This window comes from Octopus bimaculoides, chromosome 6 (genome assembly GCF_046866305.1).
Source record: "Octopus bimaculoides isolate indiv1 chromosome 6, ASM4686630v1, whole genome shotgun sequence".
Taxonomy (NCBI): domain Eukaryota; kingdom Metazoa; phylum Mollusca; class Cephalopoda; order Octopoda; family Octopodidae; genus Octopus; species Octopus bimaculoides.
In genome coordinates this window covers 115,032,232-115,057,005 of record NC_142933.1, presented here as the reverse complement: position 1 = coordinate 115,057,005, position 24,774 = coordinate 115,032,232, and the positions used below count along the sequence as shown (strand labels likewise).

At 38.0% G+C, this 24,774-nt stretch overlaps 1 protein-coding gene across 6 annotated transcripts in view; it reads left to right on the top strand.

Moving 5' to 3' along the window:
* The window catches only part of LOC106880273 (tRNA-specific adenosine-34 deaminase regulatory subunit adat3), an 80,275-nt gene that overhangs the window by 44,500 nt on the left and 11,001 nt on the right, over positions 1–24,774 (top strand). Inside the window, exon 8 of one of the 6 annotated variants that reach the window (XR_001410730.3) lies at positions 11,542–11,781. The exons of 2 other annotated variants lie outside the window; for them this stretch is intronic. Coding sequence is in view for 2 of the 4 variants with exons in the window: in XM_014930146.3 (XP_014785632.1) it covers positions 11,542–11,716 (175 nt within the window). In the remaining 2 variants the exon portion in view is untranslated. Of the gene's footprint in view, positions 1–11,541; positions 13,101–17,078; positions 17,601–24,774 lie in introns of those variants that run through there. 3 more of the 6 variants (XM_014930146.3, XM_089354463.1, XM_089354464.1) reach the window with 3 other exon arrangements.

The following is a 24,774-nucleotide window of genomic DNA, read 5'->3' as shown; positions in this document are numbered from 1 at the left end:
CCCGACCCCGTCAGTGTTCCCTGCCCAGAAAATCTTGTACCTGTGTTCTTTGCCTGTGAGGAACCTTGCAGAACCTCCTCTCCATCTTACTTCCTGGATGCAGCACATATCTACGCATCTCCGTTCAAGCATCTCAACAATTTCACCAGATCTACCTTTCAGCGTGCCGACGTTGAGAGTGCCAATCCTAACAGTATGGGTGTTGGGGGTGTGGGCCTGTAGCCTGGGAAGAGGAAAAGCAGTGTCGTGTACCTGAAAAGAAAACTTGCAATTGGAAGAATTCATAAGCAAAACATTACCTACAACCTGCAAACATTTCTCAACCTTAATGCGCTACCCAAAGGTAGGGGAGAGGATGGCCAAGGCCACTAGATGGGTTCCGGGAGACAGCCGAGGTTGACAGGATGACAAAGGGATGAACTTCCGGTGGAGGGGGCGGGATGACAGAGGAATGAACTTCCGGTGGAGGGGGTGGGATGACAGAGGAATGAACTTCCGGTGGAGGGGGTGGGATGACAGAGGAATGAACTTCCGGTGGAGGGGTGGGATGACAGAGGAATGAACTTCCGGTGGAGGGGGTGGGATGACAGAGGAATGAACTTCCGGTGGAGGGGTGGGATGACAGAGGAATGAACTTCCGGTGGAGGGGTGGGATGACAGAGGAATGAACTTCCGGTGGAGGGGGCGGGATGACAGAGAAATGAACTTCCGGTGGAGGGGGTGGGATGGCAGAGGAATGAACTTCCGGTGGAGGCTGTGGGATGACAGAGGAATGAACTTCCGGTGGAGGGGGTGGGATGACAGAGGAATGAACTTCCGGTGGAGGGGGTGGGATGACAGAGGAATGAACTTCCGGTGGAGGGGTGGGATGACAGAGGAATGAACTTCCGGTGGAGGGGGTGGGATGACAGAGGGATGAACTTCCGGTGGAGGGGGCGGGATGACAGAGAAATGAACTTCCGGTGGAGTGGGTGGGATGGCAGAGGAATGAACTTCCGGTGGAGGGGGTGGGATGACAGAGGAATGAACTTCCGGTGGAGGGGGTGGGATGACAGAGGAATGAACTTCCGGTGGAGGGGGTGGGATGACAGAGGAATGAACTTCCGGTGGAGCGGGTGGGATGGCAGAGGAATGAACTTCCGGTGGAGGGGGTGGGATGACAGAGGAATGAACTTCCGGTGGAGGGGGTGGGATGACAGAGGAATGAACTTCCGGTGATTAGAATTCTGGGTGATTAGAATATAACGTAGCATGGATTTAGGAAGCTTAGAAAATGAATAAGCATGAATTTAAGACAACAACTGAATTCAATTGAATTTCATGGAGAGAAACAAGATAAATAATAAGGGACAAAACTAAAGCGCAAGGTATTGAGATGTTTGAGGCCGTAAATAAATAAAAATCTCTATCTTATCTGCATCTTGGGTATTTCGTCGTAGTACGTCAGCGAGATAATTTAGAATGGGTTTCTCATTTATATATAGCCAGAACCTGAAGACCTTAAAGGAAAAACTACGAAGGGGGAGAGAGAGGATGGAGGGGTAGACAGAGGCATGGCGGGAGAAAAGATCATCATCATCATCATCATATATATATATAAAGAGAGAGAGAGAGAGAGAGAGAGAGAGAGGGGGGACCAGTCAAGCAGCACATCACGCTGTAATTCTTGGGCTGAGAAATCAACACTTAAAAGCCATAATTTTAAGGAGCGATAAGAATTTTTTTGCTCTTTTAAAAAATTACGATTTATGCATTGTTGTCTCTCAAATATTTAAAATCTACAATTAAGAGCCCTCTCTACTCGCTGGCGGTACCTACCCACCACCACTACCCATTTTCCTTTATTCAAAAATTCTTATCGCTCCTTAAAATTATGGCTTTTAAGTGTTGATTTCTCAGCCCAAGAATTACAGCGTGATGTGCTGCTTGACTGGTCCCCCCTCTCCCTCTCTCTCTCTCTCTCTCTCTCTCTTTATATATATATATGATGATGATGATGATGATCTTTTCTCCCGCCATGCCTCTGTCTACCCCTCCATCCTCTCTCTCCCCCTTCGTAGTTTTTCCTTTAAGGTCTTCAGGTTCTGGCTATATATAAATGAGAAACCCATTCTAAATTATCTCGCTGACGTACTACGACGAAATACCCAAGATGCAGATAAGATAGAGATTTTTATTTATTTACGGCCTCAAACATCTCAATACCTTGCGCTTTAGTTTTGTCCCTTATTATTTATCTTGTTTCTCTCCATGAAATTCAATTGAATTCAGTTGTTGTCTTAAATTCATGCTTATTCATTTTCTAAGCTTCCTAAATCCATGCTACATTATATTCTAATCACCCAGAATTCATTGCTCTTTTAAAAAATTACGATTTATGCATTGTTGTCTCTCAAATATTTAAAATCTACAATTAAGAGCCCTCTCTACTCGCTGGCGGTACCTACCCACCACCACTACCCATTTTCCTTTATTCAAAAATTCTTATCGCTCCTTAAAATTATGGCTTTTAAGGGTTGATTTCTCAGCCCAAGAATTACAGCGTGATGTGCTGCTTGACTGGTCCCCCCTCTCTCTCTCTCTCTCTCTCTCTCTCTCTTTATATATATATATGATGATGATGATGATGATCTTTTCTCCCGCCATATATACATATATATATATATATACATATATATATATATATATATATATATATATATATATCATCATCATCATCGTTTAACGTCCGCTTTCCATGCTAGCATGGGTTGGACGATTTGACTGAGGACTGGTGAAACCGGATGGCAACACCAGGCTCCAGTCTGATTTGGCAGAGTTTCTACAGCTGGATGCCCTTCCTAATGCCAACCACTCAGAGAGTGTAGTGGGTGCTTTTACGTGTCACCCGCACGAAAACGGCCACGCTCGAAATGGTGTCTTTTATGTGCCACCCGCACAAGCCAGTCCAGGGGCACTGGCAACGATCTCGCTCGAAAATCCTACAGGAGCCAGTCAGGCGGTACTGGCAACGGCCACGCTCAAAATGGTGCATCTCATGTGCCACCCGCACAAGAACCAGTCCAGGGGCACTGGCAACGATCTTACTTGGCTTGCCGGGTCTTCTCACGCACAGCCCATTTCCAAAGGTCTCGGTCCGTAGTCATCGCCTCGGTGAGGCCCAATGTACGAAGGTCTTGCCTCACCACCTCAGCCCAGGTCTTCCTGGGCCTACCTCTTCCACGGGTTCCCTAAACTGTTAGGGTGTGGCACTTTTTCACGCAGCTATCCTCCTCCATTCTCACCACATGTCCATACCAGCGCAATCGTCTCTCTTGCACGCCACAACTGATGCTTCTAATGTTCAGCTTTTCTCTCAAGATACTTACACTCTGACGGGTATTCACATTGACATTACACATCCAACGGAGCATACTGGCTTCATTCCTTGCGAGCTTACGTATGTCCTCAGCAGTAACAGCCCATGTTTCACTGCCATGTAGCATGGTTGTTCGTACGCATGCGTCATACAGTCTGCCTTTTACTCTGAGTGAGAGTCCCTTTGTCGCCAGCAGGGGTAAGAGCTCTCTAAACTTTGCCCAGGCTATTCCTATTCTAGCAGCTACACTTTCAGCGCACCCACCCCCACTACTAACTTGGTCGCCCAGATAGCGGAAGCTATCGACTACCTCTAGTTTTTCACCCTGGAATGAGATAGAAGTTGTTTCCTGTTTGTTTGCAGTCTTTATTGCACCTGAACATCTGCCACAAACAAAAACTAACTTGCTAGTTAACCTGCCTTTGATGTTGCTGCACCTCTTATGTGTCCATAGCTTGCACCGGGTACATCTTATAGAGTTACTACCTACTCCTTTTCTACATACTGAGCAGGGCCATCTACCTGAAGGGGTTTGTGTTTTATCTACCTTCCTACTTATTAGGATTTTGGTTTTAGCTAGGTTGACTCTAAGGCCCTTCAATTCTAGACCTTGCTTCCACACCTGAAACTTCTCCTCTAGTTCTGATAGTGACTCCGCAATTAGGGCAAGGTCATCAGCATAGAGGAGCTCCCAGGGGCAACCTGTCTTGAACTCCTCTGTGATTGCCTGGAGGACTATGGTAAATAATAGGGGGCTGAGGACGGAACCTTGGTGGACCCCTACCTCTACCCGGAATTCATTGCTGTACTCATTTCCAACCCTCACCTTACTGGCCGCATCTCTGTACATGGCTCGCACAGCTCTCACTAGCCATTCTTCTATCCCAAGTTTCCTCATTGACCACCAGATAAGGGATCGGGGGACCCTGTCAAAGGCTTTCTCCATGTCAACGAAAGCCAGGTACAGAGGTTTATCCTTGGCTAGGTATTTCTCTTGCAACTGTCTCACTAGAAATAAGGCATCAGTAGTGCTTTTACCTGGCACGAACCCAAACTGCATCTCATTATACATATATATATATATATACATATATATATATATATACATATATATATATATATATACATATATATATATATATACATATATATATATATATATATACATATATATATATATATACATATATATATATATATATACATATATATATATATATATACATATATATATATATATATACATATATATATATATATATATATATATATATATATATATATATATATATATATATATATATATATATATATAGGCACAGGAGTGGCTGTGTGGTAAGTAGCTTGCTTACCAACCACATGGTTCTGGGTTCATTCCCACTGCGTGGCACCTTGGGCAAGTGTCTTCTACTATAGCCTCGGGCCGACCAAAGCCTTGTGAGTGGATTTGGTAGACAGAAACCGAAAGAAGCCCGTCGTATATATGTATATGTATATATATATATATATATCATCATCATCATCATCATCGTTTAACGTCCGCTTTCCATGCTAGCATGGGTTGGACGATTTGACTGAGGACTGGTGAAACCGGATGGCAACACCAGGCTCCAGTCTGATTTGGCAGAGTTTCTACAGCTGGATGCCCTTCCTAACGCCAACCACTCAGAGAGTGTAGTGGGTGCTTTTACGTGTCACCCGCACGAAAACGGCCACGCTCGAAATGGTGTCTTTTATGTGCCACCCGCACAAGCCAGTCCAGGGGCACTGGCAACGATCTTTCTTGGCTTGCCGGGTCTTCTCACGCACAGCACATTTCCAAAGGTCTCGGTCAGTAGTCATCGCCTCGGTGAGGCCCAATGTACGAAGGTCTTGCCTCACCACCTCAGCCCAGGTCTTCCTGGGCCTACCTCTTCCACGGGTTCCCTCAACTGTTAGGGTGTGGCACTTTTTCACGCAGCTATCCTCCTCCATTCTCACCACATGTCCATACCAGCGCAATCGTCTCTCTTGCACGCCACAACTGATGCTTCTAATGTTCAGCTTTTCTCTCAAGATACTTACACTCTGACGGGTATTCACATTGACATTACACATCCAACGGAGCATACTGGCTTCATTCCTTGCGAGCTTACGTATGTCCTCAGCAGTTACAGCCCATGTTTCACTGCCATGTAGCATGGTTGTTCGTACGCATGCGTCATACAGTCTGCCTTTTACTCTGAGTGAGAGTCCCTTTGTCGCCAGCAGGGGTAAGAGCTCTCTAAACTTTGCCCAGGCTATTCTTATTCTAGCAGCTACACTTTCAGCGCACCCACCCCCACTACTAACTTGGTCGCCCAGATAGCGGAAGCTATCGACTACCTCTAGTTTTTCACCCTGGAATGAGATAGAAGTTGTTTCCTGTTTGTTTGCAGTCTTTATTGCACCTGAACATCTGCCACAAACAAAAACTAACTTGCTAGTTAACCTGCCTTTGATGTTGCTGCACCTCTTATGTGTCCATAGCTTGCACCGTGTACATCTTATAGAGTTACTACCTACTCCTTTTCTACATACTGAGCAGGGCCATCTACCTGAAGGGGTTTGTGTTTTATCTACCTTCCTACTTATTAGGATTTTGGTTTTAGCTAGGTTGACTCTAAGGCCCTTCAATTCTAGACCTTGCTTCCACACCTGAAACTTCTCCTCTAGTTCTGATAGTGACTCCGCAATTAGGGCAAGGTCATCAGCATAGAGGAGCTCCCAGGGGCAACCTGTCTTGAACTCCTCTGTGATTGCCTGGAGGACTATGGTAAATAAGAGGGGGCTGAGGACGGAACCTTGGTGGACCCCTACCTCTACCCGGAATTCATTGCTGTACTCATTTCCAACCCTCACCTTACTGGCAGCATCTCTGTACATGGCTCGCACAGCTCTCACTAACCATTCTTCTATCCCAAGTTTCCTCATTGACCACCAGATAAGGGATCGGGGGACCCTGTGTGTGTGTGTGTTTGTACCCCCAACATCGCTTGACAACCGATGCTGGTGTGTTTACATCCCCGTAATTTAGCAGTTTGGCAAGAGAGACCGATAGAATAAGCCCTGAGGTCGATTTGCTCGACTAAAGGCGGTGCTCCAGCATGGCCGCAGTCAAATGATTGAAACAGGTAAAATAGTATATATATATATATATATATATATATATATATATAGAGAGAGAGAGAGAGAGAGAGAGAGACACACACACAAATACACAAATATGTAGAGAGATACAGACAGATGTGGAGATTAATATACCAACAAAATAGTGGCATAAACTGATAAAATTAAATGCACAAGAGAAACTATTAATGTGTGTGTGTGCATGTATATACACACACACATATACTGATATATTAATGAATTCTTGTGTGTATGCCTATTTATATTTTGCTATTTGAAAAATTCTATTTTATGCTATTTGTAATCCTTCTAGCTTGTAAAAGCAGCTGTCTTTAGTTTTTTCTGTACTTTTATGTCTGGCTGCTGTGATGTATGTTTGATTTACAGTACTTGAGAGTATAATATTTTATACTTGTAGTAACATATATAGACTGCTTTTTGTGAGTTTTAACATTTCATCAACATAAGGCAGAGTAAGCATTTTTTTATGTTGGATTTTCCAGCTACGGGCATAATGTGAGCTTTGTGTAGCTACATTGCACCATTTTAGTAACTTGATTATGTAGTCAGTAATTCAGTGCTTTAACATTAGTCATTATGTGTGTTATTATCTTTGAACTTATTTTGAAATTAATACTTTTTCATTTTGTCATTTATTGTGGGCAAAGGCATGGGCTATGGGATAAGAATTTTGCTTCCCAACCACATAGGCAAGTGCCTTCTTCAACAGCCCTGGGCTGATCAAAGCCTCGTAAGTGAATTTGGTCAACAGAAACTGGAAGAAGCTTATCAAATGCATGTGTGTGTGTGTGTGTGTCTTTGTCTTGACATTGTGTAATAATTATAAATTGATTGTCACTGTCGTTCATTTCTAATATTGACAATGGGAAAATACTACCTTACTTGGAAATAGGTGGCTATTAGCAACAGAAAGGGCATCTGGCTGTAGAAAATCTGACTCAATTAACTCCATGCTAACATGGAAAAGTAGACAATAATCGATGATGATGATGATATTTCATGGCATTATATATATTTGTTTCAGGAAAGCTGTTGTTGTTGTTGGTACTCCATCGCTTACAACGTCGAGGGTTCCAGTTGATCCGATCAACGGAACAGTCTGCTCGTGAAATTAACGTGCAAGTGGCTGAGCACTCCACAGACACGTGTACCCTTAACGTAGTTCTCGAGGATATTCAGCGTGACACTGTGTGACAAGGCTAACCCTTTGAATTACAGGCACAACAGAAACAGGAAGTAAGAGTGAGAAAAAGTTGTGGTGAAAGAGTACAGCAGGGTTCGCCACCATCCCCTACCGGAGCCTCATGGAGCTTTTAGGTGTTTTCGCTCAATAAACACTCACAACGCCCGGTCTGGGAATCGAAACCGCGAGTCCGCTGCCCTAACCACAGGGCCACTGCGCCTCCACTCAGGAAAGCTGAACAGGACCATAAATTACTGAAGCATTTATGATGGAATTTCCTTCATTAAGTCAACTTATAAAAATATTTTCTTCATTACAGTAAATAATATATGTCTACAATACAAAATAGTGCATAAGGTTTTATTTGTGGTTGACCTACATAATCTTGGGGCCTTACCAATTAGCCATTATGTTTTATTTGTACCCAGGGCCCCATGGGGCCCCGAGCTGGGTAACCTCTCAAAATTCAAGATTCATGTTTAAGTATTTTTATTTTCAATGAGACACTACCATCTCCTCTGACATATTCACAGCCACCTCCTCCTTGGCTGTATGCCCCTCCCCCACTAAACCATTTTAACATCTGAGCTCTTCCCCACTCCCATCTCGTCTAGGTCTGTTTGTACTTCATGTTACAAACCTCAATGAAACAAAATCAACAAGAGCCTCTATGTTGTCACTCACCCTGATAGAAATAGCAACCAAATCCCATCAAATCACATTCTTCTGTTTTAAATAAGGAAAAGGACACATTGGGTAATGTTGTCCAAAGACAGGATGTTCATGAGGAAAGCCTTTCATCATAGGTCTTCACAACCAAGGCTGATCTGAGACTAAACAACTTCAGTGATTTCAAACTGTATGATTAAAATTTAGTTTAGTAATTCTACACAACTTTTTATAGGAAACAGCTGAAGCTACAACTTCTAAAATATTTTGTGTTATATTGCTCTAATTTAATTCTATGGTCTGACTAAGTATCGAACTAAGTTTAGTGACTCTGCTTTATTTCGTGCGTTCACCTCATGTCCTTTTAAAGTGAACTTTTGACAGCCTTCTAATTTGCATACTGGTTTGTTTCATAAGTGGCATGATACTTTTTGCATGTGGATCTTTAGGTTCTGCTTTTTTTTTTAATCAGCTTGCATTTTTGAGTATATATTGCATTGTATTTGCTCACATATTGACTCCATTATTAGCTTGCATTCAAGTAATGTAATCCAAGTTAATAATTCTGTATTAAAACATAACATTTTGTCAACAATTAAAAACAATTGCTTTGTTGCTTTTTTATGTATGATCCGCTTTGAACTCAGCAATTATTTATGACATCAGTTAATTATCTGTTCCGTACACAAGTACTTATTGCTACATACAAAATATAAACTCAAAATTATCTTATGATATTATCTTCCTAACACACATCTAATATTTGTTTATGTAACAAAAACTGTTGTTTATAAAGCTTATCTGCAATCTTTTTCTAAGAATCATGACTACAGTTTGTCAGTTATAAATTTAGGTTAATTTTTAGGTTAGTTTCATAACCAGTTTACTTCATTAACAAATGATGTGTCTAATCTTGTGTACATAACTAGTTATTCTGCTTAGTCTTCAGATCCTCAAGTATTTCCACTATACCTATGTTAAAACTATATTTTCATTTATAATCCATAGCTTTAGCCCTGTTCTCTATGATGAGCTGCATCTCGTGTGCTCATTTCTGCTGTACTCATTTTATGTACTCACAAGTATAAGGAAACTGCATGTTTGTGACCTGTATTTCTCATCTGTTTGAGGAAGTGTCCAGTCTTGATTATGCATGTTGCACGTATGAGGTGCATCCATGGATTGCATTTATAGCATGACATCATTTACTACTGAATGCTGAAACATATGAAAGAGATGCAATAAAGGAATACCAGGTTCAAGCCCATGTTCTTTTCTCTCATTATTGATATGCTCTTTACATTACATTAGTTATAGCCATCTTCAGACTGCTTAGAAGCTTGTGGGGTCATGCAATAGTGTAAGTTTATTGTGATTACCAATACAACCCAATAAAATTGCACTGAGTGCATCCATGTCTATTATATATCATCATCATCATCATCATCATTTAACGTCCGCTTTCCATGCTAGCATGGGTTGGACGATTTGACTGAGGACTGGTGAAACCGGATGGCAACACCAGGCTCCAATCTAATTTGGCAGAGTTTCTACAGCTGGATGCCCTTCCTAACGCCAACCACTCAGAGAGTGTAGTGGGTGCTTTTACGTGTCACCCGCACGAAAACGGCCACGCTCGAAATGGTGTCTTTTATGTGCCACCCGCACATGAGCCAGTCCAGGGGCACTGGCAACGATCTCGCTCGAAAACCCTACAAGGCCAGTCAGGCGGAAAAGAGGGGTTGTATTTCCATGCAGGAAAAGATATAGGGAAATTTATTGTTGAAAATGCACCTGAATTTGAAAAACTTGTAATTATTTTAAAATAAATTTATTTACATATTCAATGATAAAAATTTAAAATTGTGAAGTAGAGAAACATGTTTAAAAGATTCAGTGTTTACAAAATTCAATAATCTCAAATATGATTTAAATGTTCACAACATTCAATAATATAAACAATGTGGATCATCTTGTTTAAATGCACAAAATTCAATGGTGTTAGAAGTGATCAATAAGAAATGTGGATTACCAAAGGTTCGGTCATACTGAGTTAAGAGGGAGAAAAACAAAGGAGAAATGAAGATAGTAGAAAAAGGATTTTGTTTCAATTTCTGTGATTCTTTTTCCATTGGGTGCAGGGATTTTCACTTGTATCAATGTTATTTTGGAATCCAGTGTGTTTATAATTTTTTTTCATGAACGGATCTGATTGTCAATTTGTTAAAGTGCTGATGACATCTTATGTTTCTGGTGGTCAAGTTTGTCATTCTGACTGGTTGACTAAATATATATATATATATATATATATATATATATATATATATATATATATATATATAGTATATATATGCATATATATATGTCCAAAGGAATTGGTATAAAAGACAGAAAACCAGCCAACTTATTACAGTCTGTTAAAGTCTGTCATACCGGCCATGACGAAGGGAACTAGCCCTGAAACTCGAGTCGCGTTTATATATTTATATTTATATATTTATATATTTGATCCTTTATATTGAACACTCAATATTTCATCTACATTCAATACTTTCTTTCATGGTGCCATCCATTTTTATTTTATTTTATTTTATTTTATATTATATATTGTATATTATATTATATATTGTATATTCCATATTCTATACCCCACATTGGTTCTGCAGGAATATAAATAAAACATAAAAAACAGACAGTGTTGGAACTCTTTTAAACAAAATAATATATAAAGTAGTTGTATGCTGTCAACTTAATGTGACAGTCCCATGAAGGGAATAATACTACTGCTATTTAGCTCTAGGAAGCAGCACCGCTTCCTGTCGGCCTTGACACATTTCCTGTGTCCTTATGTTTACAAGGGGGCGACACATTCACATGCCTTATCTATCTCAATCTGTCTGTCAGTTTCTTTCTTTCTCGCACAGATATACACTCGCATGCAAACTAACTGTGATTCTTTACTTTTTGGACAAATATAATCCCTGTCTCCAACTTAGCAATCCTAACTTTCATAAAAACATTTCTAAATATCATAAAACTAGAAATATTCAAATATATTTAATTTCTTTACGATTATTATTATCATTATCATTATTATTATTATTATTATTATTATTATTATTATTATTATTATTATTATTATTGCTGTTGTTGTATGTTTCAGGTGTGCCATGGCATTAGTTCATTCACGGATAAGGTGTGTGTTTTATGGTACATCTTCTCCTGATGGTGCTTTAGGGAGCCGTTACAAGCTTCATCTTCAGAAGAATTTAAATCATCACTATGAAGTCTTCCGTGGAATTTTAAGCAAGGACTGTGAAACTTTACTTGGTACATGATGTTGAGCTAAATACCATTAGTTCTGTCACAGCTATCATCATTTTATGTCAAACATTTTGACGAGGTACAAAGTCAGTTTTCGTACAGAATTGAATTCACCCTAATACATTATGACAATTTATTTTTTATTGATTTTTCAAACCTAACATAATATCATAATCATGATCATAGAGAAATTTGAACTCAGATACTTTGGTGCTCATTTTTTTTGTTTTTTGTTTTTTTCTTTTGCCAACTCACAGCACAAACAACTTAATCATATAAATATTTTATTTGTTCATTCATCTTCCCCAATTCAGTTGTACCCCATCATTTTGCTTTTCACTTGTTCACTCCTCATCAGCTGCCTATCATGGTGTATGTAAGGTGTGTATAAAATGCAATGTTTGTGCATGTATGTGAGTGTGTATTTTTTTTTTATCTCTTAATCGGGAGAAAAGATAATGTCTATGTCCCTTAATAGGTTGCTAAGACCAATGGAAAAGAGGAAGGAAGTTATCCTCAAACTGAGGGCCTGTTCCAAATGCTTGCTACAGAATTAGTCCTACTAAAGGTATTCAAGAGCCAGATAATTGTGCTACAGGTGCCAGATGCTAGTATTAAACTGAACAGTGGATTAAGTCTACCATCTAAGTAGGCCATAACAGGATTTGAATTCCAAATGCAAAAATTCAAAACAAATACCAGAAGACTTCCTGACCAATGCTCTAATGTTTTTACCAGTCCACTGCCATTGACAGTTGCTTTATTTCAATGGTCTCAATCTATTTTGCACTATGGACTGGTTTCATGTTAGATCATTTTTTCACAGTCCTGGCTATCACACGCATAACAAAACACAAAGTGTATAATAAATAATTTAATTACTACATATATATTGCAAAAACACTCTACAGACTCTGACAGTCAAAAAAAAAGAAATAAAAGTTTTAAATTTATTCTTTCTGTGTGGCCCAATACCAAATGATCCATGGCCCAGTACTTGTCTACAGCCTGCTATTTGGAGACCCCTGCTTTATTTTATCATCCCAGGAAGGATGAAATGCAAACTTGACCATGGCAAGATTTGAAGTCAAACTAAATGCCACTGTACGTCATGTTCTAACTGACTCTCTGCCACTTGAATTTGCTACCTATTTACTTATATGATCACAAGAGATTAGTTTGATTGAATTTTTTTAATGGTATAGTCACGTTTTTCGAGACTTCCCCCACTAGACTAGTAGCTGTTATGCTTAGATCAAAGACCTGTCTAACAGGCACACATTACCAAAGGTATGTGAGCTTTGTCATTGTCATCCTCCCTTTACCTCTGTTAACCCTTTAGTGTTCAGATTACTCTATCAAATGTAATGCTTTTTTATTAAAATTGTTTTGAATTAATCATGTATTTTATTATAGCCTTGAGGTTTCAATGGTGTGATTATTTATTTTTAGAATGTAATGTAGACCATGTGAGAAAGATTAAATATGACCAGTTCGAATATAAAACATGTAGAGTATTTGAGCTGGATTTAGCCAGTTTAAATGCTAAAGGGTTAAACAGCCAAATGCTAAGTATGCCTACCATAACATGAAATTCACAAGAAAAGAAAATCTACAAGCAATGGCATTCTTCGTTATGTTGATTCTTGTGGTGCATAATTATAGTGTCTCTTGGAGTTTGAACAATCTAGCAGAAACATAACCTGTTACAATTGTGTTGTTAGAAGTTCACTTTCCAGCCATGTGCTTTCGAGTTTAGTTCGGTTGTGTAGCACTTGTGCAAGTGTCTTCTACGTAAGGGACCAACCAAAGCCTTGTGAACTGATTTGGGAACAGAAGCTCATAGTATGTGTGTGTGTGTGTGTGTGTGTCTGTGTGTTGTGAATGTGTGTATGTTTGTGAGTTTGTGTGTGTACACTGTATAAGTGCATGCACATGTATGTGTTCATATGTTTATTTGTATTTGCACTTCTCTGAAAATTGCAAGCAATATGTGATGTTGCACAGCACCTTTCAACAAATCACTCACTGGCTTTGCACCTTTGAAGGCATGTGAAATAAGAGCTCCTTTACTTGAAAAACAGGTAAGAATTAGTGACAAGAAGGGCATCTGGCTATAAAAACAATGCCTCAATAAAATATTCTGAGCCATGCTAGCATGGAAGTATGGAAAAACAGGCATAAACAAACAAAATGTGTGTGTGTGTGTGTGTAAAAAGAAGATGCAGTTCCTTTTGCACACACTTTCATACAAGGTGGTGGCATCATCATTGTTGTTGATGATGATGATAATAATAAGTAGAAAAATGGTAGCAGTAGCAGTGGCAACAATGATGACAATGATAACGATGATCTTCTGCTCAAACTTTGCAAATAAATGGAGACAAACCATAGTTGAAGGGATTTGCAGTTCTGAGGATAGAGATTTGGTGAGAATGTTTAATGAGTTGAAACTACTCTTTAAACACGGAATACAATAGAGGTGCGGAAAATAAAAGTCGATTCAATAGTACACAGCTTGCTTGTTCAGAGGAGTCAAAACTGTTGAAGCAAATGTAAAAAAGATAGAAAGGAGAATAGGAATACAGTGGTGTATTTGCAAGTGAAGGTTTGGTCATCAGTGGAATGACCATTTTGAAGATATGGTCAAGAAGTTTTATATGAATAGTAGAATAGTAACTGCCTCCTGTGTGTTGAGACTGACAGAGCATGAAAGGAATTGGCTGACGTGTGCTGAATATAAATAACATATTGATATGGACATGTGGTGTGAATGGATGGTATATTTCTGGGGGGAAATGTGATGTAATGGAATGCTGGAAAACACACATAGTCAAGTTAGGCTAAGGAGGACTTTAGAAAAAGTGATTAGATTAGATTAGATCTAATTACACTGAGCTTTACTAATGAGATGATGAGGGATTGAAATGCATAGAAAATACTGTATCAAAGCCTCATGCCAAATATTTACAAGGTACTGATGGTAATAAGAGAAAGAGATCTAGCATATCAATTTCTTTGTATACTTGCAATTAATTTTGTTAGAGATAAAGGAAATAGACAACAGACTCAGATTTCATAAAACTAATGGTATTTATTTTCTTCTCCCATGAGATGTGAAATACATAGTCAAAATTGAAACTGAGACTAATGAGTCAATTAGCTCAGTGCTGTTAAGTAGCCAGTCTAGCATATTAACACTTGCCGTAAGTCTAGCACTTTACAGAATGGAAAAAGCATCTGTGATGCAGTAATTATTTGTTGATAAGGAGGCTGAAAAAGAAGATACAAATTCTTGTAGTCATTGCCTTGTGGAATGACAAATCCATTCCACAACAGTGTCTGTTCAGCTACCCTCTCCATTATCACCCACAATAATATTTTCTGGTGAGAAAATCTCCACAGGTTCTCTGCATTTAGTGTCCATGACGTTCTACTATGTAGCATTGCAGTTCATATACAAGCATTATACAGTCTGCCTTTCACTCTGAAAGAAACCTTTTGTGACCATCAGAGATAATAGCTTCCTGAATTTTCTTCATCCTATTCTTATACATGTTTGTGTGTGTACATATACAGACTCACACTCCTACCTTAACTTCTCTTCCTCCCACCCTACCCACACTAAGCTCTCCATCCCCTTCTCCCAATTCCCCCGTCTACTCGGGCTCTGCAGTGACAATTATGACTTTGAGACCCAGTCTCAACTCATGGCTCACCACTTCACCCTACATAGATATTCCCTCACCATTATCCACATTGCCCTTGTCTGGGCATGATCTGTGGACCATGCCTCTGCTCGTTCTCCTTGCACCTGCCCCACCCCTAACCCATCTCCCATTTCCCCTCACCTAACACCCTACTCCTCCAATGCACCATTCTCCGAGCCTTCCAGTGACTCCAGTCCAACCTTTCCACGTTGCACATCTTCCCTAACACACCCCTTCCCTCCTTCAAATGAACCCATAACCTGCATGGCCTTCCCTTTCCCTACTTCCCAGCCTGGCTCCTTCCCCTGTTCTTGTCCACACTGTCACACCTGCCACTACCTCTCCAACATCATTATCCTCACTGGCACCCACCACCATCCCTATCACATCACCAACTCCTTTACCCGCAACTCCAGTAATGCATCTCCTGCTATCTCTGTCTTACCCTGTACATTGGTCAAACGGGACACCGCTTGGCAACCAGTTCACAGAGCACCTCCAAGACATCAGACTTGATAATGACACCCTAGTCACACACCACTTCTGCTCTACCGGTCACTCACTATAATATCTGTCCATGTTCAGACTGTCTCTGCACAGGAGTCACCTGGACTCTCACCTTCTCCATGAACAAGAGTTAATCTTCTTCTTCGTTCCTTTGCACCTTATGGAGCTCAACTTGCTACCTCTCTTCATCTGGCACCAACCCCACACAGATTCCCACAAACCTCCCACATTCAACTACCCTCCCCTCCACCAACACACCTGCATACCGCTACCTCAGTACCCTCACCACATACACCACTATATAACTACCCATGCATGCTGCTCAACTCATTACTCACTTCACTCACACACCCACAAACACCTTCCCACTCCACACACACTAGCACCCACACCACACACCATTATCCACACACACACACTCTTTAATAGTGTCACCACACATACCACTATATGAGCACCCCTACACACTGTTTAACTCAGTACACACACCACATACCATGCACACTCCCACACCCACACAAGCACATAATGCCTGAACACAGACAATATATACACACATATGCAACATGCATAAACATGCAACATGCATAAACACATGCAACATGCATTGATGCATAACTTTCACCCACGGACATAAACTATACATTTGCACACTATTATATTGACACAGATACACATATACATGTACACCCCACCAGAACAAGCACACATCAACTGCTAAGTACAAGTGTTTGTGCATGCACACACACACACACACACACACACACATGTACACATGTCCATACACATACCTACACATATACACACGTCCATACACAAATATACAAAATGGACATCATTTCACACAACACATATACTAGGTTACTTGTGCACATACACACTCATACCCAGGCCAATGCATTTGCACACACACATATGTACATACATCTATACACACACACACACATACATACCAGTACATGTAATGCACTGGGTCACTTACACACATACACACACACAAGTCCACATATTTTTCAGCTCACCCACACATACATACTCACACATTCACCCCCATTCATGCATTCACACTCACACACACCATTCTCACATACACACACACACACATGCAAGAGCAAATTTGTTCAGCCAGATCACCATTATTATCTCCCTTTCATTCAGCCTCTTTCTTCTGGCCAGTTCATCATGTTGAACTCTTAATCCCTACACATTTTTGTCCTCTCTCTGTTTTCTTTCATTCTCCTTTTTATTTGGAGGGCGGCGGGGAGAAAATGATGGAGGACAGGTGGAAGTCTTTCCGAACTTGACCATCACAAACTGTTGACATACCCATTGACACTTGTTCCATACAGTATTGAATTGTCAGATGGATTTTTAGCAAAAACAGACAAATCGAAAGGCTTTGATCCATGAGTTCATATTTGTCTTACCATGTACTCTTATAAAGCTTTCATAGTTACAAGTGTACAAGCTATTATGTTATAACCAAAGCTCTCTTTTCTGTTGTATGTTTTCTAACTTAACATGTTGCTCTGGTCCTTCATTGTATGGAACTAGTCATGTGGTGTTATACTTGTATAACTAGTGTCACCACTAATCAGTCATAAATTTAACAAAGTTGTGGATAATATCAGTCATATGATATTTATTTAATGGCAAGCTGAGTTGTTGTGTTCCGCTCATGGTAAGGATATTTAAAATTTTAGCATTTTTTTGTAATATATATTAGTATTAGTTAAGTGTTAAGGAAGTTATATTTGATTAAGCTGATTTAAAAAGAAAATAATGTTTATCTTCTTCATTGCCTTAATATCAGTTAATGAGTGGATTGCTTGTTTAAATTTAAGTCTTTGTATTGATTTCTTTCCATAATGTTTGTTTTCATTTTTGACTAATGTTTGTTTTAAACTCTAGATTTCTTTTTATGGCACACTTTTTGGGGAGGAGATTTTAAATGCACTTAACTACTAACATATTATGTCTTCATGCAACTATAGACTTTTGCTTATATCTATAGATACAAACAAGCATAAAATATCTATTGCATTTTTTTAATCTCTTTATCAGCATTTTAAAATGAAATTGTTGTGTTGCTAAAATTTCCTACATAAACTATTCCTAGTATTAACCCTTTAGCATTCAGATTTCTTTGTCAAATGTAATATTTATTTATTCACATTATTTTGAATTAATCACACATGATTTTGTAGATTCAAGATTTCAATGGAGTGTTTGCATACTTTTAGAATGATATTATAGGGTTAGTGTGAGAGGTTAGATCTGGTCAGTTTTAACATAAAATAGGTATAATATTTGGGCTGGATATTGCTACATTATATACTAAAGAGATATGAAGTTGGAGATACTTCCTAAGATGTTTCCTTTTCTTTTATGAAGAATATATCATCAACACATGTAAAAGGTATGTTTTTGCTAGCCATGTAGGATGGCCAACATCCTTAATAGAAATCTGAAGATAGTAGACAGCAACCTGACTACTATTACAATTAACTCTACAGCTGTAAAAGGTCCTTGTTGTGGTATAGGTGTAAAATGTTAACACAAGTAGCATTTAAGATTTATGACAGCTGTTTCAGTAGAGTTCTATTAATGCATTCATATTTATTCCTTTGTATAGTGTTCCACCCTTCTGATCATATTATTATTTTTATAAAGGCCTTTATGTAAATAGTCCTCCTAATTATGTACCCATAGGAAACTATATTATCATGTATCTATTAGCATAGGAAACTTTACAACTTTATTATGTAGCGGCACAGGCAGTCAGCGCCATATTGAATGAGATCTCGCAGAAGTCATTGCCATCTCCGAGACAGTTTATGTGTGTGTGTGTATGTATATATATGTATATATGTGTGTGTGTATATATATATATATATATATATATATATATATATATATATATATTATATATATATATATAAACGTGATAGTTAGAATTTTGGATAATCCTTTATTAGCACTTTCATTTGTTTTCAAACTCGTCAAGACAAAATCAAAGTCAAAATGGTAAAAACAGAATGTTTCATTGTTCATTTATATGAATTGGTTTTGTTTAGAAAAGAATATTGTTTTTGTTTTTTGACAACAGTCCAGATACTTATTAACCAAACTACATATATATTGGGTTGGTGCATAATTATTGCGGCTTTTTTTTTTCAACAAATTTTATTCAACACAAACAAGAACAATATTTAACAAGAACATCTTTAAATGATGGTCTGACCATCTGCCAAGCAAATGGGAAGCAGTAATTGAAGTAAATGGTGATTATTCTCCGGAATAATCATTTAAAGGTGTTGTTATTGTTTTTGTTGAATAAAATTTGTTGAAAAAAGCCACAATAATTATGCACCAAGCCAATATAAGATCGAGATTTTTACAACTGTTGTTCTTATAGAACCTACATATAGCTGAGAAAGAATACTAGAACCATTTTACCACCGATTAGGAAAGATATCTAATGTAGCTACTTGGCAAAGTAATTTATGATTCTGACTTTAGTTTCATAATTTATGAATATTGTGCTGATATTTAATGCTTGTTCATCTAAAACATAGAATTACACAGAATATGGGACTTGGCTAAACAGTGTAAAAGAATATACATTTTCATAGGACTTTGAACTCCTTTTTATTTTTCAGTGATGATTGTACCCTCCCTGCTTTTCTTATTTCTCCCATCCTACTTCCTAAAATTGACACCTTTGAAAGGTCACCAGCCCTTGTGGGAAAATGTGTTTATTTACAAATATGTTGATAGGTATACAATGGAAAAAGAAAAACACTTTGTAATGAAATTTCAATGAATTGACCACACCAAATTGAAAAGAAACCTTTCTCTCTCTCTCTCTCTCTCTCTCTATATATATATATATATATATATATATATATATATATATATCTATATCCTTTCCATATCCTTTATTATTATCATTTTTTCTCCTCTTTCTTGATTGTCCTAAAACCTATCTCTCTATCTATTCACCCACCACCACTTTGCTTCCTTTCTCTCTCTCTCCTTTTTTCCAGACAAACAAAAACAATATTCTCCTCTTCTAAACAAAAGAAATAAACATCCAATTCATATAAATGAACAATGAAACATTCTGTTTTTACCATTTTGATTTTGATTCTGATTTTGTCTTGACAATTTCGTAAACAAAAATACTCCTTCAGTACTGATCTGACTCGTCTACAGAATTCATATTTTTTCCATCCAAAAGATTTTGAAAATGACGGAATAAATGATAATCAGATGGGGCAATGTCCAGCAAATATGGTGGGTGGGACATCATTTCCCATTCAGACTGCTCCAGTCTTTGGAATATCATCCTTGCTGTATGTGGCCAAACATTGTTCTGATGGAAGAACACCTTTCATCTTGAAACCAAAGATGGTCATTTTTCTTCTAGTGCTGACTTAAGCTGCTCATACTGTTCACAATAGATTTCCTTTGTTATCGTTTGTTTTGGGTTTAAAAGTTCAAAGTGGACTGAACCTTTCAAATCCCACCAAACAACAAAACCTTACGTTGGTGAAGACCTGCTTTAGCCTGGGGTGCCGGTGTTTCTCCTATCCCTACCCACTTTCTTTGGCTCTTGACATTTTTATAGAGATCCCATTTCTTATCACTAGTCACTATTCGGTCCAAAAAAGGTTAACTCGTGAGACATGACAACAAAGAAGAGCACGCATTCACACTCTGCGCACGAGTAGACGTGAAAAGTTTGTGAAGAGCCCATTGACCAAATTTGCTGACTTTTCCGACGGCATGCAAATGTCAATGAATGGTTGAATAACCAAACCCAAGCTTCTTTGCTAGTTCCTCAACAGTTATGATGGGATTTTGTTCCACCAGTGTTTGCGGGACGTCCTTTCAAGATCTTCCAGGATGAGACTCATCTTCCAGGTTGTAGTTTACAGCTCAGAATTTCTGGAACCACCATTGACACTGGCTTACACTTATTGTCTGATCTCCATATACTGCATTAATATTCCTCGCACTTTCCGTTGTGTTGTTACCTTTATTGAACTCATATATCAAAATATGCCGAATATGCTCATTTGTCACTTCCATTATAGCCTTGAAAAAATAACTTTTAAAATTGAACTGCACACTTCAAAACGTGCACTAAGAATAAGTACAAGGTAAAATTACTACCTGTTTTTATAGCAAGATGATGCAGGTAGTTTATCCTGTCACATTATTTATGGGATATATATATATAGTAGATTCTATAAGGATTGTCTACATGTGTGACATGTAAGATGCACATAGGCATGGCTATGTGGTTAAGAAGCTTGCTTCTTAACCATGTGGTCATGGGTTCAATCTCACTGAATAGCATTTTGAGGTATCTTCTACTATAGCTCCAGACCAACCAAAACCTTGAGTGTGGATTTAGTAGACAGAAAGCAGAAGAAGCCCATACATATATATGAGCATAAGTGTGTGTGTTTGAGTGCATGTGTACTCTTGTCATGTGATGCTTGTAAATGAACATCAGCATCATACAGCCTTCTGTGAAAAGTGCCTGACCATGAGAAAAATATTACCTTACCTTGAAATATGTGAGGCTGGTGACAAAAAGGGAATTTGGCTGCAGAAAATCTGCATGAATAAATTTCGTCTGACCCAGGAAAGTATGGAAAATTATAATCATCGTTGTCATCTTGTAATGTCCATTTTCCATACTGGCATAGGTTGGACAGTTTGACCAGAGCTGGCAGTCAGACAGCTACACCAGGTTTCAGTCTGATTTGGCTCAGTTTCTATTGCTGGATGCTCTTCTAACGCCAACCACTTTACAGCATGTACTGGATGCTTTTAATGTGGTAATTGCATGTTAAAATGGATGTTAAAGGATGATGATAACATTGATATATATATATATATATATATATATATATATATAGATGTGTGTGTGTGTGTACGTGAATGTAGTTTATGCACGTCCACAAATTAGCACGCATGTCACTCCAATTTTAGGAGGAGATTCGTCATGACCCTAGCTGCATTTTCGTCAACTTTTTCTCTCAGAGGTACCCGCATATAGCTGTAAAAATCGATTTTCAACCATAACTTTTACCAATTTCGAAGTTTGCGCCTGAAGAAGAGAGAGAGAAATTATATGTTTGTGAGAGGGAGGGTGAAGGAGAGATACATTTTGTTTGCCAGTGTCTAACAAAAAAAAAGTAAAGAAAAAGTGGGAGAGGGTGCGATTTCTGAACAGTTGTGTGGTAAGCAGCAAACAACAAGCAAAAAGAAAAAAAATGCAGCACAACACAAACAAAAAGAAAAAAATACCTTCTCTCTCTCTCCCTTACACACACATACCAGTTGTCTCTCTTTCTTTCTTTCTTTCTCTCTCTCCTTCTCTCACACACACAGCAACATTACACACAAAACATGTTGCCAAAAAGAAATAGACGCTATCTTTTTATAGTGAGTATGCGAGACAGAAAGTGTGGTGTGTATGTGAAGTTCTTTTGTTAGTGTGAGAGAGCGGCATGTGTGTGTGTAATGTTGCTGTGTGTGTGAGACAGGGAGAGAGAGAGAGAGAGAGAGAAGGTGAGAGATAACTGGCGTGTGTGTAAGGGAGAGATAGAGAGGGAGAGCATGCTCTCTCTATCTCTTTCGCGTTCTTTCCCACTTCCCTAACTCAGAAACTTTTTACAGAAACTGCGGAATTGATGTAAACAAACCCAGGTGGTCTGATTTTCACGTTTCTAGGTATTGTACCATAAATCGCCATTTCCAAAATACATTTATTTTAAATCATTTATCCGTATATATATATACATATATATATATATATATATATATATAAAGCAAGATGTGTGTGTGTGTGTGTGTACGGGGATTTTAAGACTTTTGTTGGGTTTTTTTCTCCATCGAGGAAAAAAGTGTTTTGTTGGTATACGGGCAACACACACACATACGAACATGTATGCATACAAAAAATATGTATGTAATTGGTGTCCGTACATGTATGTGTGTATGTGTGTGTTGCTCATATATATATACATATATATATTTATATAGATAGGATGATAAATTGAATATTAATTCAATTTAAAACCAAGTGGCCTAGCATATAGAAAATCTGAAAATTCAGAAAAAATTGTATTACACGTGTATAATGGATGACCACTAGGTGGACATCCAATATGCTAGAAAGAGGTCATCAACGACCTAACCACAAAGAAAAATAATGTTCTCCAGAAAAATTTCGCAAAACGCCAGAACAGGACAAAATAAGAAATATACAGAATAAAGAATTATCTATCAACTGCTATAGTTTTGAACATTAACGTTTTACTTACATAACATCCGTGTTCTCATATATATATATATATATATATATATATATATATATATATATATATATATATATATATATATATATATATATTTATATATATTTATATATATATATATATATATTTATATATATATATATATATATATTTATATATATATATATATATATATTTATATATATATATATATATATTTATATATATATATATATATATATATATATATATATATATTTATATATATATATATATATATATTTATATATATATATATATATATATTTATATATATATATATATATATATATATATATATATATATATATATATATATATATATATATATATATATATATATATGTATATATATATATATATATACTTAAGACTTAGTTGTGATCTGAACAGAACTGCTTCTGACACAGAGAATCGGGAACCTTTTTGGTCATTCTATTTTCCTTGCTGGAAGGGTTCCTAACCCATGGGCAAAGAGGGGTTAGATGATGGCGGTGGTGTTTTCAAAGGGCTGGCATGTGTAACCTGATCACCTCTGCCGATCAAACTCCCAACACATACGCTGCAGTTGAAACACTGATTCTTCCCAAATTTGGCGTCATTTTACTTAGCTTGGTTTGAAATAAAGAACTTGATTAGCTTAGTAATCCCAACTTAATCCCGGGCAAAGCTGGGCTATACTGCTAGTACATATATAAAACAATATTAATAATAAGGATTACTACAAAGTTGCATAACATTACCATTAATTTATATACCGCCTTGCAAAGACCAACACATGTTTCAATTGCACTGATTAGTAATTGCTGCAATTGCCACCCTACTATAAAACCGGTGTAGTTTTTTCAGGGTCTTTACTTGATATCCTTTGATATGGCTTTTAAATATTTTCTTTTATCTACTCTGCATTGCAAAAATGTAGAGTTGTCTGTTAAGTTATATATATATATATATATATATATATATATATATATATATATTCTTTTATTCTTTTACTTGTTTCAGTCATTTGACTGTGGTCATGCTGGAGCACCGCCTTTAGTCAAGCAAATCGACCCCAGGACTTATTCTTTGGAAACCTAGTACTTATTCTATCGGCCTCTTTTGCCGAACTGCTAAGTTACAGGGACGTAAACACACCGCCATTGGTTGTCAAGCGATGTTGGGGGGGTGGATAAACACAGACACACAAACACACACACACACACACACACACACACACACATATATATACGACGGGCTTTTTCAGTTTCCGTCTACTAAATCCACTCACAAGGCTTTGGTCGGCCCGAGGCTATAGTAGAAAACAATTGCCCAAGGTGCCACACAGTGGGAATGAACCCAGAACCATGTGGTTGGTAAGCAGAAGTGGATTCGATCCACCATAGCCAAATCTAAATTAACACTGCAACAGAACTTTTCCCACGGTGGAACAATGGTTTTTCTCTGACAGCAATTTTACCTTTTCCAGATGTCTTTAGCTAGGTCGAAATAATG